This window comes from Neophocaena asiaeorientalis, unplaced genomic scaffold (genome assembly GCF_003031525.2).
Source record: "Neophocaena asiaeorientalis asiaeorientalis breed wild unplaced genomic scaffold, Neophocaena_asiaeorientalis_V1.1 scaffold594, whole genome shotgun sequence".
Lineage (NCBI taxonomy): Eukaryota > Metazoa > Chordata > Mammalia > Artiodactyla > Phocoenidae > Neophocaena > Neophocaena asiaeorientalis.
Window position 1 is genome coordinate 3,368,115 of NW_020175066.1, and position 15,661 is coordinate 3,383,775.

Below are 15,661 nucleotides of genomic sequence, written 5' to 3' on the forward strand. Positions count from 1 at the left end.
GCCTGGCTCCAATACAAAGCCTTTAGGGCACAGAAACTAACATGGTATTGTGAAGCAATTATACTCCAATAACAATTTATTAAAAAAAAAAAGACCAGCATGTGTTCCATACATTCAAGCCACATGGATTTCAGTGCCATGATTCCTCATATGAGGAATCTGGCAATCAGAAAGACATGGCTCCTCCTTCCAAGGAGCTTAAATTCCATCTGGGATACAGTGTGAAAAAAATGTGTACAGTACAATTTGGGGTACAATAAGAAGCTCTAATAAATTCTGTAAAAAGGGATTAAGGAGAGAAGAAGTTCAGGGATGGCTTGACCAAGGAGGCACCATTTTAGAAAACTTGAAAGATCACTAAGCATATCCCAGAATTGTACCCACCAGCCGTGTGACTTTGGCCATGTTACCACTCTGAGCCTCAGTGCCCTCATCGATAGAGAAAGCAGAGATGAGGATGATAATATCCACCTCATAGCGTTGTTGTGGAGACAATTCCAGCAATATAGAAGGAGCTCCCAGCTCAGCCTAGACCATAGGGAGCACTCGATAAATGTCAACTAGATACTAAGATTAGGAGACTGGCCATTCTAGACCCTATGGCCAGCACATAGCAGCTCATTACTTATTTAAGGATAGAAGAGAGGAAGAGAAAGAAGAGGGAAAGAAGAAAGGGCAGCAGGCACACGTGGAAGAGAGCATGTCTAATTGTGGAACTTGGAGTGGTTGCTTAAAATGATGGACTACACAGGGCTGAGGGTGGAGAGATGGGGCTGGGGAGCAAGATGTGACTGAAGCTGGGTCATAATGCTGTTTGTGTGCCCTGCAAACTACAGGGCAGAGAAGTGACAGAATCTGACCTGTTAATTTAAAAAGAGCTCTCTGGCTTTAGTGAAAGGTGATTGAGAGAGATAAGGCTAAAGGCAGGGAACCTGGTGAGAGTTCTGCAATAGTTTAAATAAGAGATAAGCCAACTGGCCAGAACAAAGACCATAGTGGTGAGGGTGGAGATGAGGGGATGGATGGCCATGAGAGCACTTTAGGAGGTAGAGATGATGTGGGGATTGAGAAAGGGACACCGATTTAGGACAGTTCTACTTCTGAGTTTCTTGGGTCGCTGGATGGACGGTGATTTTGCCTAAAGAGAAAACTCAGAATGTCTTTGTACCCAATTCTCACGGTTATATAGAAAGAGAAGATTTAATGCTACAAGCTACTCCATATCTAAGAAAAGGAGACCATTCCTTTGGATCACGAGACCACTGCCACTGAGCACGATGGCAAGAATCCACTGCTGGAATTGCCCAGGGTCCTCATTTCAAGAGTAATTAATTACAATGCCTATCTTGAAAGTTTTCCTGTTACCCAGAAAAGATTGGGTTTGTTTTTTTAAAAAAAACATAATTTAAGAACCCTGGGGTCTTGACTCAGCATCATATCGTTTCTTTGTACAGAGTTTTACAGGAAAACTTGTTAAATCTATTGAATGTAGCCTTGATTGGAGGAATCTATTTATATACATGGTTAAAGGGTACAGCACAGCCCCACAGGGCCCCAGTGGTGGGGACAGGACTGGTAAGACTATAAATCAGAACCTTCCTAATGTTCAGGATAAGAATAAGACAATGCATGAGCTGGAAAGCCAGAAAGGACTTATGAAGGTTCTAAATTACTTCCTAACCTGGCCTGTGTGTGAGTCTTCAAACTTAGAATGAGAAGAAAATTGAAAATAGTCAGAACTTTCTTTAGTAAATCGACTATAGCACAAGTTTTTATAATGGCTTTGTGACAACCATTATTTAGTGAATATTTGTAGATCCGTAAGTATGAAATAGAAGCACTTAAAAAGTAGACATTCAGGCATAAAAGACTGAGGGTTCTGGGGTAGGGTCACTACCAAGGATTGTGGGACCTTGATCTGACATGTGCTTTTAGTTTCCTTTTCGACTCTAAGTTTCTTCTTCAGACCACTGACAAAGGCCCCAGGGGTCAAATGTGACAAAAGTATTATATTGTTGAGCAACAGAATTTATGTTGTGCTTACGATCTGACATAGGTCCCCATTCAGGTTTTCATTAAAATGACAAAATAAGCGATTACATCATCTTCTCATTATCTGCTTATTACGAGTTCATCAATTCTCTAGTTTATCTGCTAAGCTAGGATTATCATCTAAATTGTTGATTAGAACTATCTGAATCTCATTCAGACATTGATTGAAGGCCTACTACTCAGGTGTTGCTCTGTCTTGGAGTGGAGAATAAAAAAACAGTCCCTGCTTTTGTGAAGCTTACAGTCTGTTGAGGGAGAAAGCTATCAAATACATCAACAAATGAAAGCTATATATGTAAATAAATTTTAAAAGATAACTATAAAAGTAAGTACATAATAGCAATCATTGTAAGACAATGAAAGGAAAGAATTGGGTATATGAAAGAAAAAAGGACCTTACTTAGATCTGACCATGAGGAAAAGAGAACGTAATAAGAGGTGGAGCCTGAAAGCTTAGAGTTATCCAAGCACAGTCTTGGAGAAGGGTTTTCTGGAGAGGGAACAATGTTATGAAGACCCTGGGGTAGAAAACATTCTAGGGACAGGAATGCAGAGATGGGATTAGGGCCAGATAATAAAGGGCCGGTCAGCTTAAGGATTTTAAATTTTATTCTGTGTGAAGAGGGAAGCCATTGAATGGTTTTAAAGTAAAGAAATACCATGATTTGATTTATAACTTTTACAACTCTGGATTGTAAATTTAACGTGGATAGACCGTGCAAGGGAGTTCAAAAAGCAAGTTGCAGAAGGATGCGTGCAGTACAATTCCAGTTATGTTAACACACACACAATAAATATATACATATATAGTTTTAACAGGGCATATGTATGTAAAACCAGAGGAATAGTTCTGATAGGGACTTTCTTTAATATTTAATATTAAAATGTTTTATAAAGTACTAAATCATTCATGTTTTATTGTTTTTATTCTTGTCCCTAACAAAATGACCCAGCTAAATCCATTCAAATACAAATCACTATTTTATTGTCTCACTGAGTGTTAAGAAGCAACTATTTACCTTTACTTTGAGTTTTAAGAGAAGAATTTAGGGTTGGCTATGTAGATCCTGCTGACTTTACAGCTATTCTCTGGAAAAATATGTCATTTTTTTTCCTTGCTTAACATTCAAACAATTGGAATATTTGAGGAATTGGAGTCTAGTTAAAATGTCCAGGTTAGATCAAGGTTATCCAGAAGTTCCTTGTTCATCCAATCTTTATTAAAAGCATTGATCGATATTATAGGAGTGACTCCATTGTTACTATTACTCATGTTCGTGGAAGCCTCCCTTACCAGATCCCTTGCCAGCTCCTTGAGGGAGGGCCAGCACCTTGTTAACTGGTGCCAGCACAGTGGCCAGCCGCCGGTCAGGCACATACTCAATGGTTGAGGGGCTTTGACTCAGCAGCTTCTCTGAACGTTTATCCTGCAGGATACACGGGGGCCCAGTGTGAGACCGACATCGATGAATGCAGTAGTAGCCCCTGCCAGTCTGATGGGGAATGCGTGGAGCTGTCTTCAGGGGAAGGGCATGGGCGTCTTGCCCAGCTGCTGTCTCTATCCGGCCACCCCGAAGCCTCAGGTTACATCTGCATCTGTCCACCTGGACTCACAGGTGAGGCCCAGGGCTGGGGAGATGCCTTGACTTTCTAGCGTTTGATGGCAGATCACGCATTCAACCAAATTGTGGATGAGCAGTGAGATCTGTGCCATATAACCTCTGTTGCTGTGGTGCAAAGGGTCCCCCTTGTGGGCCTGAAAAATACCTCATGTCACATATCCTAATTCCTCAGATCATGAGGAAAATGTTAAAAATAGGGATAGAAGAGGTGTACGAAAGGGGAAATACCTGTATACATTATCCTGGGAATTAGAAGCTGACTCAAATTCTTCACCTTATAAACAGAAAATGTTGGAATTTTTATGTCATTATATTTTATAATGATGTTACATTTTATGTTATTCAAATTTGCTTAAATAAGTTAACATACTTACATTTACACAGAAAAATTATCTAGTCTCAAGTAATCAACTATTCTATAGCTAAAGTTGTTCCCTATATCAAATTTAAATGACTCTAACTTGTTCTACAGCATTCTTACTCTAAAACGCAGAGGAAATGTGCACGTATGTTTTCCAATGAACAGTTGTGTTTATGTCTGCTCCCATTTCTGAAAATTTTCAGAAGTTTGGAGACAGTCCCGTATTTGGTAATGAGTAGCAACTTACCTGCAATTGCAAGAATACCACTGAGAAAACTAATTACAACCTAGATTTCTATCTTATTCTTTTCTCAATAGATCCAGTGATATCTGAGGAAAATATTTCAGCTGCTATCGGGGATTTCTGAGAAAAGAAAATAAGGAATAAGAAAAAAGGGGGAGGGGGTCTATTTATTTGATGGCAGTGTTTGCTGTAAGGTTGCTGAAGAAGATTTCCTTATTCACTGTCCCCTCTATGAAAAACACACAGGGGAAAAGCCTCTCCAGTGTCAACATCAGTATAAGTATTGTTTTTCCTGAATAGCTTCTAGCTTGCATGCTTTTTCCCTTAGTAAATGTGTGCAAATAAATCTTGATAAATGAAAAAAAGCATGAAATAAATCTTGTAGTACATCACATTTCCCAACAATGTAAGATACCAGAAATCTTATAGGTAAAAGTGGGTTCTACAAGCATATATGTTTTTCTGGAATATATTTCTGTATTTACCCTACCTCTGAGATTATTTAAATTTCCTGTTTCTGTTTCTTACATTTGCCTTTTTTTGTTGTTATTTTTTCTGAATTGTTTGATCCTGGTATAGTGTAAGTATTTTTGTCAGCTACTTTAAATCCCTCTTGGAACAAGGTAAGGGAGTTCTAAAATTTTTTATTGGGTTTAGGGTTATAAAGAAGAGATTCTATCAAAGTCAGAGGCCATTGCTAATGTTGTCTTATCAGATAAAAGAACATGGTTGACCAAAGAATCTGCAGATCCAAACAGGAGAGGCAGTGAAATGTTCCAGGGAAGTGTGTTGGCCTTAATTTCTGAAGAGCAGCCAAGAATGACTATATGAGTTAAGAAGTCCTGGGCTGCCCCAAGTATGGCTTAATGAAATTGCTTATTTTCCACTCGTGTGAATTCCAAAAATGGGTTCTCGTAATCAACTGTCCTTCAAATAGTGATTCAGGGTCACAGGTTCCTCTCTTTTTTTTCCATCTTCAAAACATGGTTTCCAAGTTTACCATGCTCTATTGCAACAAGCAACTGGTGGAGGAAAGACAATGGAGTGTGGCATCTAGAAAGTTTTTTATGGCCCTAAAAGTGGTGACTATGTCTTCTACTCACATGCCATTGGTCAAATTTAGTTTTAGGACCACATTTAACTGCAGCAGAGACTGGGAAATCTAGTTTTGTGGTGTACCTAAAATAAAAAGAAAATGGGCTTCATGAACAGTTATCCACTTTGTCTTCTCATTCTTTTGACATTTTCTTTGGCAAAGCAGAAGTTTTAAATTTTAGTGACGTTTACCAATTATTCCTTTCATGGATCATGCCTTCAGTGCTGTATCTAAAAAGTCAACTTACCCAAGGTTACCTATCAAGAGGTTTTCTCCCATGTTATCTTCTAGGTGTTTTGTAGGTGTTTCTTTTTGTATTTAGGTCTGTGACCCCTTTTGTGTTAATTTTTGTGAAGGGAGTAAGGTCTGTTTCTAGTTTCATTTTTCTGCTTGTGGCCACCACCGTTTATTGAAAAGACTGTCTTTGTTCCATTGAATTGCCTCTGCTCCTTTGTCGATGATCAGTTGTCTATATTTACATGAATCTGTTTCTGGGTTCTCTATTCTGTTCTATTTATCTATTTGTCTGTTCTTTGCCTGTACCACACTGTCTTGATTACTGTCTTGAAGTCTTGAAGTTGGGTAGTGTCAGTCCTCCAACTGTGTTCTTCTCCTTCAATATTGTGTTGGCTATTCTGGGCCTTTGCCTCTCCATGTAAACTTTAGGATCAGTTTGTTGATATCTATGTAACAACTTGCTGGGATTTTGGTTGAGATCTCATTGGGAAAAACTGACACCTTGACAATATTGAGTCTTCCTATCCATGAACGTGGGATATCTCTCCATTTATTTAGTTCTTTGATGTCTTTCACCAGGGCTTTGTAGTTTTACTCATATCAATCTTATACATATTTTGTTAGATTTATACTTAAGTATTTCGTTTTGGGGGTGCCAATGTAAATGGTGTTGTGTTGTTAATTTCAAATTCTACTTGTTCATTGCTGTTATGTAGAAAAGCAATTGACTTTTGTATATTATACTAACCTTGTATTCTGCAACCTTGCTATAATCATTTATTAGTTCCAGGAGATTTTTTGTCAATTCTCTCATATTTTCTACATAAATAATCATGTTCCTGCCTTTTAAAAAAATTAACATTTGCATGGTATGCCTTTTTCCATCCTTATACTTTCAACTTACTTATTGAACTTGAAGTGAGTTTCTTCTAAATGGTGTATTAAAAAGCATATTATTGGATCATGCTTTTTCAAAATTATGCTGTCAATCTCTGCCTTTTAATTGATATATTTAGACCATTTACCTTGAAGTAATTATTGATTTATTAGGGGTGAACTCTGCCATTTTATTATGTTTTCTGTTTGATTTCTTTGTTTCTCTTATCTTTCTGTGGGTTACTTGACCATTTTTTTTAGGATTTCATCTTGATTTATTTATAGTATTTTCAGCTGTATTGTGTAGTTTTCATAGTGGTTGTTCTGGGTATTACAATATACACATGTAATTTATCATAGCCTATTGGTATTAACATGTTACAATTTTGGGTGAAGTGGAGGAAAACTTTATTTCCACTTAGGTCCCTTTGTCTTCCCCACTTTAAAATATCATTGTCTTGAGGATAAGATGGTATTATAATTCTTATTTTAATCATTACATATGATTTAGAAAACTCATGCAGAGAAGAGTGTTCTATTATATTTACCTGCCCTCTCCATTGTTCTTCCTTTCTGCCTTTTGCCTCAAGATTCTTATTCTACTGTTTACATTCTGTTTAAAGAACTTCCTTTAGCCTTCCTTTAAGAGTAGGTATGCTGGGACTTCCCTGGCAATCCAATGGTTAAGACTTCACCTTCCAATGCAGGGGGTGCAGTTTCAATCCCTGGTTGGGAGCTAAGATCCCACATGCCTCAGGGCCAAAAAACCAAGACATACAGCAGAAACAACATTGTAACAAATTCAATAAAGACTTTAAAAATAGTCCACATCAAAACAAAAAATCTTAAAAAAAAAAAAGAATAGATGTGCTAGTGACAATTCTTTTGGTTTTCCTTTATCTGAGAAAGTCTTTATTGCCCATTTGTTCCTGAAGTGTAGTTTGTTGAATATAGAATTCATGGTTGACAATTCTTTTCTTTCAGCATTTGAAAAATTCTACATCACTTCCTTCTGCACTCCATGGTTTCAAATGAGAAATCTGCTATCATTGAAATTGGCAGCCTTTCTCTGGCTACTTGTAGAGAAAAAGTGTGGTAGTGATAACACCTTCAACTCTGTCTTTAGTTTTTGGAATTTTATTTATGATGTGTCTTGGTGTCAATTTATTTGGGTTTTTCCTATTTGGAATTCACTGAGCTTTTCAAATCTGTGGATTTATGTCTTTTGCCAAATTTAGGATCTCTTTAGCCAAGTTTTTCTTTGAATGCTCTTTCAGCCCTACTCTTTTTCTTCTCCTGCAGCTCTGTAATATAAGTTTTGTGTCTTTTGCTATTTTCCCACAGATTCCTGAGGTTCTGTTCATTTGTTTTTCTCTCCTTTGTTTAGAATGGGTAAATTCTATTGATCTGTCTTCAAATTCACTAATTTTATTCTCTTCCTCTTTCATCTCCTCTCTACTATTGTACCCATCCAGAGAATTTATTATTTCTCCTATTTTATTTTCCAGTTTTATAATTTCCATTTTTTGTAGCATCTAATTCCTTGCTGATAATTTCTATTTTTCCTTTTATTTCTACTTTTCCTTTTATCTACCTTTCCTTTTTATCTCAAGAGAATGTGTAATTGCTTATTAAATCATTTTATGATGGTTACTTTAAATCTTTGTCAGATAATTCTAAAATCTGATCCAGCTCAGGTTGAGTTGATGACATCAGTTCATTTTCTTTTCTCACTCAAGTTGTGGTTTTCCTGATTCTTGGTATGATGGGTGACTTTTCAGTCGTATCCAGGACATTTTGGATGTTATGCTAGGAAACTGTTAGTCTTATTTGAATTTTTAAAATTTTAGTGGGCAGTCACCTTTTTATTTTGGGCAAACAGGTCATAACCCACTTTTGTGGGCTATGTAGGTCTAATAATCAGGTAGATTTCAGAATTGTGGCAGTGTTAGTTTAGTCTGCTTGGTATATCTGGTGCCACCAGGGCTCTCACTGTTCTCTGCTGAGGATATAAATGACACAGTTTACTCTTTTGCAAGCTATACATATTTGCAGTTCTATCACTTGTTATATTAAAATAAATTTCCATCATGATGAAAAATATAATTGTGAATAATACATTTAATGACAGAGCTCCATTCAAAGAAACCATTAGAGTTGTTAAATATAGCTACAAACACTTCCATTTTTAAAATTATAATTAAGGATGTATTTGTTGCTCTTTACTACATGTACACTTATGTTCCAAATTAAAAATGGTTTTGGTTGGATATTGAATGCAATTTTTTAGCTTTTTTATAATGTAAAAGTGAAATATACCAGAGTAGAAATTAACTGAGGGTCCCTGAAGACAGTACTCAGAGAGAGAGAGAAATAAAGAGAGCTTAAAGCCATGGAAAATGGGAAATAGTAAAAACATGGGTAAAAGGGGGCAGAGAATCCTAATGAGAGAAACCAAGCCCCTCTGAAGGGGGACCAGCTTTTACCAGGGTTTCTTCTGGGACTTTCAACGGGTAAGGCAAGTTGAGCCCACAGAAACCAGAAGTATTATTTGATAAGATGATTGAGAAAAGTCTGAAGATCCATTTAGGTATTTTAATGATCAGAACTGAAACTTGGAAACTCATGAGCCTAGATGCAATAATGGTTACTCTTCTCTAATAATCTCAAAATCATTAAAAAATATTCTTTGGCAAAATATCCTCACATACTGCCATAGCCAGTTTGTGCCTATAGCTGCAATGTTCAACTTGAAATGAGAATGGTGCATAAACACTTGATTTAAAGTCTGTGCATTTACTTAAAACCCACATATTCACATAATTTTAATGGTAAACTAAATAATTCTATAATTGGAGAAGGCCTGTAGTTGAAAAACACTGTTCAGTCCAGTCCAGTCCAAAGCTGTAAATTATCTTTATTTTGTATGACCATCCTTGACCGCTACTAGAAGGAATGTTGGCTGCTTCTTTCTATCATGTTTTAACTTTTCACTTTGGGGTACTGGACTCAGTTCTAGGGATATAATGATGAAAATACATGGTTTCTTCCCAAAGGAAAGTGAAAGAGCAGGAGGAAAAAGATGCACAAGAATACAAGACGGTATGATAACTGTCACAGTGAAGCCATAAAAAGGTACAGTCAGAGAAATCAGGAAAGAGGACCTATTTATGCTATTTTTGCCAGATAGAATTTAGTGGAAATTATGAGAATCCAAATGACTTGGTAGTTTTTTAATACAAATGATCATGTTGCTTCTAAAAATTAAGAAAGGATCTCATGACCTGTGTGCTTACCCTTGAAGCATCGTGTTCTAACCAAGTTAAATTGGAAACAATTGACTCATGTTTTTAATGTGAACATTTTGTTTCTGTTTATCAAAATGTGAGAGTGATAATACCTTTAACAAGTTTCCCAACTGCTCATAAGCCAAGTCCAATTTTCAGCTCTAACTTTCACTCACCAACTCCAATTAGCATTTACTCCAGCAAAGAGCAACACCATTGCTGGTCTCTGGAGTGCTTCCTTATTGCCTCTGAGGTGGGGATTTTATTCTGCTTCACCCATCTGCTCTGTGAATGGGAAGAACTGAGCGGTGCAGCAGGGGATCCTGTGATGTCCTGGCTTCAAACCTCAGGCAGAAATAGAGGGGTTCTCAACAGCAAACACCCTGATGAGTGCCACCTGGCAAAGTGACTGTTCATGGGATCTCTCGTTCTCAGGTTCATCTGCCTCAAGCACAATGTTGTTAAAAATGAGTGTTCACTTTTCCTTAAAAGTTAAATCCTGTCATTCTACCTAAATCCAACTAAAATAGGCACATAGGGCCGAACGTGTGGCATTGAAAGCTTCCTGTATTCGTGAAGCAATGAAGCAAGCATGTGGGGCAGTCAGCATCTCCTGCCTACAGAGAAATCTTCCATAGAATTTGTTCATTTGTTGTTTTTGGCTCGCTGTTCTTAGAGATGCACTTTTTTCCTTACTTACAATTTCAAGTTTGAGAGTATAGATCTTAAATAACTTGAACAGATATTAGATACACATATAAAGCTGTAACCCTAGAAGAGCCAACTTTGCTTCCATCCTTATTTACTTAATAAGGCATTTATTAATATTAATATTTTCAATAGATTAATCCAATTCATTTACCTTTGCTTTTATGATGAATATTAATATCTATAAACGGAACACTTTTTAGTACATATGAGCACATTCCTGCTTGTACTACTTTTGATTCTGCTCTCTTAGCTACAACAATTAAGAAAGGTGTGTCACCTCCTTATACATAGATTGATTTTGAAAATCATGTTCATTATGCTTACTACTTACTATCAAAAAAGATGTTATATCTAATAGGGAAATTTAACAGTCAAGATTTGGAAGATCAAATGCAGATCAGATCCAGAGATGGACATGTCTGTGAGACCATCAGGACAGAGACAGGGAACAGCGGCTTCACGGGCTGTGGCTGCTTTATTAGGTTAGCATTATTTTGTTGACTTACCGTCAAACAAGCTAAGGCAAAGCTCTCAAATGGATAATCAGCAGACAGATGTCAGTTCTCCACATCAAGGATTCTGGCCAACGTGTATTTGAAAGAGAAAACAGTTTTCTAAAGCTAAAGAATAAAACCACTGCAAATCCTTCACCAGGAAATTCATAATTAAATTCTCAATAATCCACATCGTCATGCCACAGGCGCTGTCCTTGCAATCTGGATTCTGTTTTTGTGTGAGAGATGTGGGCCTCCACCATTTCTTAGACCTGTAAGGGAAGTACCATTCTCTAGTAATAGCCAGGTATTGTTAGAACAAGGACTTGAAACAAATGTTCAGAGAAGAGGTTGAAGATACTAGGAATTGTGCTTACAGGAGCCCACACGGCAAGCCTGCATATAACCAGGCCAGCTGCGTGTTTGCTGCTTGTGAGGATGGCCATCTGGAAACCCCGTTCTGCTTCTTGCTGTTCAAGATCCCCCAGAGTTTCTTTAAGCATGCTAATCTTTAGAAAGAGCAACATTAGTGACCGCCAGCTGACCAAATCAAAGGTTATGGCTTTTACCAAAGTCCACTGCTGGGGTTGTTTATTCAGAACATTGTCTTCTGACATTAACACGGAAGACTCTTCAGAAACACCCTTCTCCCCCCGCCCCATCCGCCTCCCTGACCACCTCCACATACACATTTGTCTGGAGCTTTACTCCAGCCCTGAGCAGCTCAGGTCCCAGGCCTCAGGAAAGCATCCAAAACCTTAGATCAACCAAATCTCTGACTAAAGGGTTGCATCTCTTTTTCCCATGAAAGGTTTTGTTATACCTGCTCTTGGTAAAGACCACCCCTCCTTCCGCAGTGGTCCTCTTCACCTCTTCCTAGTCAGCACTCAAGCAGCTATTCTTGAAAAGGCTGAAATCAGAGCTGACTATAACTTCCTCTGAAGTCCGTCAGGAATGGTCTCACCGTAACTTACCAGTCAGCTTACCTCCATCACTCACAGATGTCCCAGCACCCCAGGTCTCTTCATTCCGGCCCATCAGGCCCTAGTCTCTGATGCCAAAATGCTCTGGCCATTGCCTAATTTCACCTGATTTCCCATCCTTTTCTGAACGTCCCACTCTATGCTAAAGATCTCAAAATTTATTATAAACTCAATTATCACTCTCCTCAACCTCTTTTTCACACATTTCTTTCACCTACATGCTTTAGCTACAATCTAGCTATATTCTCAGGGTACTATTCTTCTGCAGCCCTCTCAAATGGCAGTTGTTTTTTATTCTCCCAAATCCCATGTTCGACTGGTCCCCAAAGTCAACTCAATGTCCTTTTCACTTTATTTCTACCTCTAAGCAACTGCTCCTCCCTCTTCATTCAAATCCCCAACTCATTTGGAAGCATATGTCTTCATATACGATGGTACCTACTGCTTCTCCTTATTACAATCCTCCTCCCACCCCCTGGAACCTTCACTTTAGTCATTGAAGATTTTAGTATCTTACTTTCTTATCATTCTTGGAGACACCCATATGGAATATCCCTGCAAACCTTATTTCCCAGTCATTTGACCTCGTTATATTCCAAATGACCTTAGTTATTTCCAAGTTGCCACCCGGCAACTTCTGCCCACTTCTGTGGTCACAATGTAGACCTTATTGTCACCAATAACTCACTAAAAACCTCATTTTCCATCGTTCTATTCTCTGACCATAACCTCCATTTCTCCAGTTCACTTACATGCCAACACTTTTTCATTGCACCTAGTCAGTTGTTCCAACCAAGTTTTTATTCATTGCCTCACCCTCTGTCTCAGCTAAGACTTCAGTCTAATACTGCAACTATTTCCTTGAGTATAACCTCAGCTCCCCAGATCCTGTCTCTCTCCATTGTACTTACCTGGCAAAAGTACACGTAAGATTAAACCTCACACTTCATCTTCTGCACACCTACAAACAATTTGAGTGTGGCTGGAGAAAAACTCACAACTCACACACTTAACTGATGAATATCACTTGATATTTATGATCACAAATTTCCAGGAGACTCCTAGCCCTTAGAGAACACTTCTTTTCGAGGTCTACTTCCCAAGATGACCTTTTTATACTTTCTCTTTTTCAAACTTCCATTACCTCCTCCCTCTTTGTTACCCTCAGTTATTATCAGGTTTCTAATTTCACTCAGAGAAGAACCACCTCATATTCTGTCCACTAAATCTATTGGATCTGAGATTTGATTTTATCCTACTTACAAGTTCTTAACTTAGTATGTTACTGCTTCATGGATGCTGGCAGAAGACATAAGGCTTTTGAGTAAGGAAAAAAAATCAAATATACTTCAATGAAAATTTTTAAAAGTCTGTGCCACCTCTTAGTGGTGCCAGCAGCCTTATCAGAGAATAAAGGCGTGTGGAATGTTCTTTGTTTATCTTGACTATCCGTCCATTGTTGGGGGCCTTTATAAGAAAAAAAATGCTACTGTCAGATTGCAGAAGGCCTGGAAAGCTGAAAACTAGAGTCAGCTGATCAGAATGGAACAGCAACAACATAATCTGAAAATGTATCTCTAGTGACAAGGTGCCAATGGCAGTCCCCAGGGAGAGTCAGAGATCCACTAGTCGATTTTCTAAGAGGAGAGAGGAAAATGCTCCTCTGTGGAATGTGACCTCCTTCACTGCTGGACTATTGGACCGACTGTGGCAGGAGTCAGAGTCTGGCACAGAGTGGTCCTTCTAGATCACAGTCATGTCTTCCCTGATGGTTGACCTATTGTTTTGTCTGGTACAAGAATGGATCCAGGCGGTGATAGCAGTGATCTGGGTGGTTCAGGCTTGATGAGCATCTTGATTTAGCCTCATCAGACAATGGGCCCTTCCCCTGGTGATCCGTGTGACTGGACCAGACTGTCCGATGGGCATTTGAAATTTACTTCCACAATTGAAGGCCCTGAAGAGGAGGATCTTTAACCGGCCAGCCTGTGGTCTTCCAAGTGGCAGATCATTAACTGTAGCCCAAGAACTAATTAAAACATAAAATGCCTGGTCCATAGGACTGTTGTCTAAGGCAAGGAGGACCAGCTTTCCATTCAGGCCATTGTGCTGACCAGACCTTATCTCAATCAGCTTTCTGCAGTTGTTGGGGCATGGATGACCAATGCTTTCCCCTGAACACCATCAGCCTTTAACTTGGTCTGATCAGGCCCAGGCATAAGAGGATCCTAATCTCTGTGGATAGAGGGCCCCATTGAGTAAGTGGTTATATTCAAAGTAGTTGAATGGGGAATAGTTTTTTTTTCCCCAGAGGAATAGCTGCCACATTTTCATGTAAAACCAAAATGCTGCTAAAACCAAATCAGCCGTGATCTTGAATATATCATTCGCGTTTGACCAACAAGGCCTGAAGGTCCTCTCCATATTTGCACTGCAGTCCAGGTTGACCATTCGAAAACGGGTCTGTCATGTCCGGGAGTCGCAGGTTGCCATGAATCAGGTGCAGTCAGTTGCAACAGAGATTAGTAGCTGCCTTTGTGTGTGTCTGTTTTCAGAGGGGTGTAATTGGATTAGACCAGGTATATTATACAGAGAAACAGCCTCTATCAATTCCCCAGCATCTAAAGCTCTGATACTCCTTTCTCCTCCTCAGATTCTACATTGTTTCTATTGCACCAGCCTGGAGGGGACAATACATGTGGCAAACCCTAAATGGGAGAAACCCCTCTGACACTTCTGGATTGGGGAAGTGCAGGCATAGAACCCATTATTTCCATTATATGTATGGATGTGGAAGCCACAGCTGTGCATCGATTCAGCCCAGGGTTCCCACCCATAAGGTCACTTTATCCTTTCCCTCTACCAGCCCCATCCAAACTCCATGCATTGAATTTGGATGCCATTTTTATCTCAGGAACACAGACTAAGGACTGTAACCCATGGTGACTTAGGAGATAAAGCAACAACCACCAAAAAACCCACACAGTCTCCCAGCTGGGAGTGCAGGAGTGCTAGGTGAGGGGAGGTTTGCCCTTGAGGAAGAGGGTGGAGGGTTGCCGGAAAGCTGTTCACCCAGTTTGGTCCTTACTCCAGGAATGGAGTCCAAGCGCCAGAGCTACTCCCTCCCCAGGGTCTCCTGATGTCTGGTGAGCCCCTGGGCTGGGAGGCCCCTTCGTTTCTGCCCTTTGCACGCCCTGCCCTCTGCCCTGTCAAAGGAGGCTCACCAGGCAGGAGCAGCTCCACCTCTTGGTGAGACAGTGACTCAAGGTCCTGTGTGGACAGGGATATTTGTCCTTAAAGCAGCTGAAGTCATGTTACAGGGGGAGGGAGGTACCAAGGGTCATGCAGGGAGACAGCAGGTCCACACCACACAGTACGTTTTTGCATCATTCAGTTTCAGTTTCATGTGACTGCTTGTGACTCATCCAAACCAATCTATAACATTTTGGTCTATCTGAGGTTCTGTACTGAATAGCAAGGTCCTCGTTGTTGACAGAATCTATTTCAGCTTCCAATTCTCCTTGACTCAGCAGCACACACCTGCTGCCACTCAGCTGGAGTTGTGGGGCTTGCTGCCTGTTGCCAGGACAGCATCCCTTCCTCCACCTGCCCAGGGAGATCTGGCAACCACCAGGGCATCATTTGGGGCTGCTTATTTTTTTTTTTTTTTTTTTTTTTTTTTTTGGGGGCCGGGGCCC

General features: G+C 39.4%; 1 protein-coding gene across 1 annotated transcript in view; it reads left to right on the top strand.

The window, feature by feature from the left end:
* Positions 1-15,661, top strand: part of CRB1 (crumbs cell polarity complex component 1) — a 141,938-nt gene that overhangs the window by 27,048 nt on the left and 99,229 nt on the right. The window contains exon 4 of the mRNA XM_024764056.1: positions 3,486-3,668. Coding sequence (XP_024619824.1) covers positions 3,486-3,668 — 183 coding nt within the window. The remainder of the gene's footprint in view (positions 1-3,485; positions 3,669-15,661) is intronic.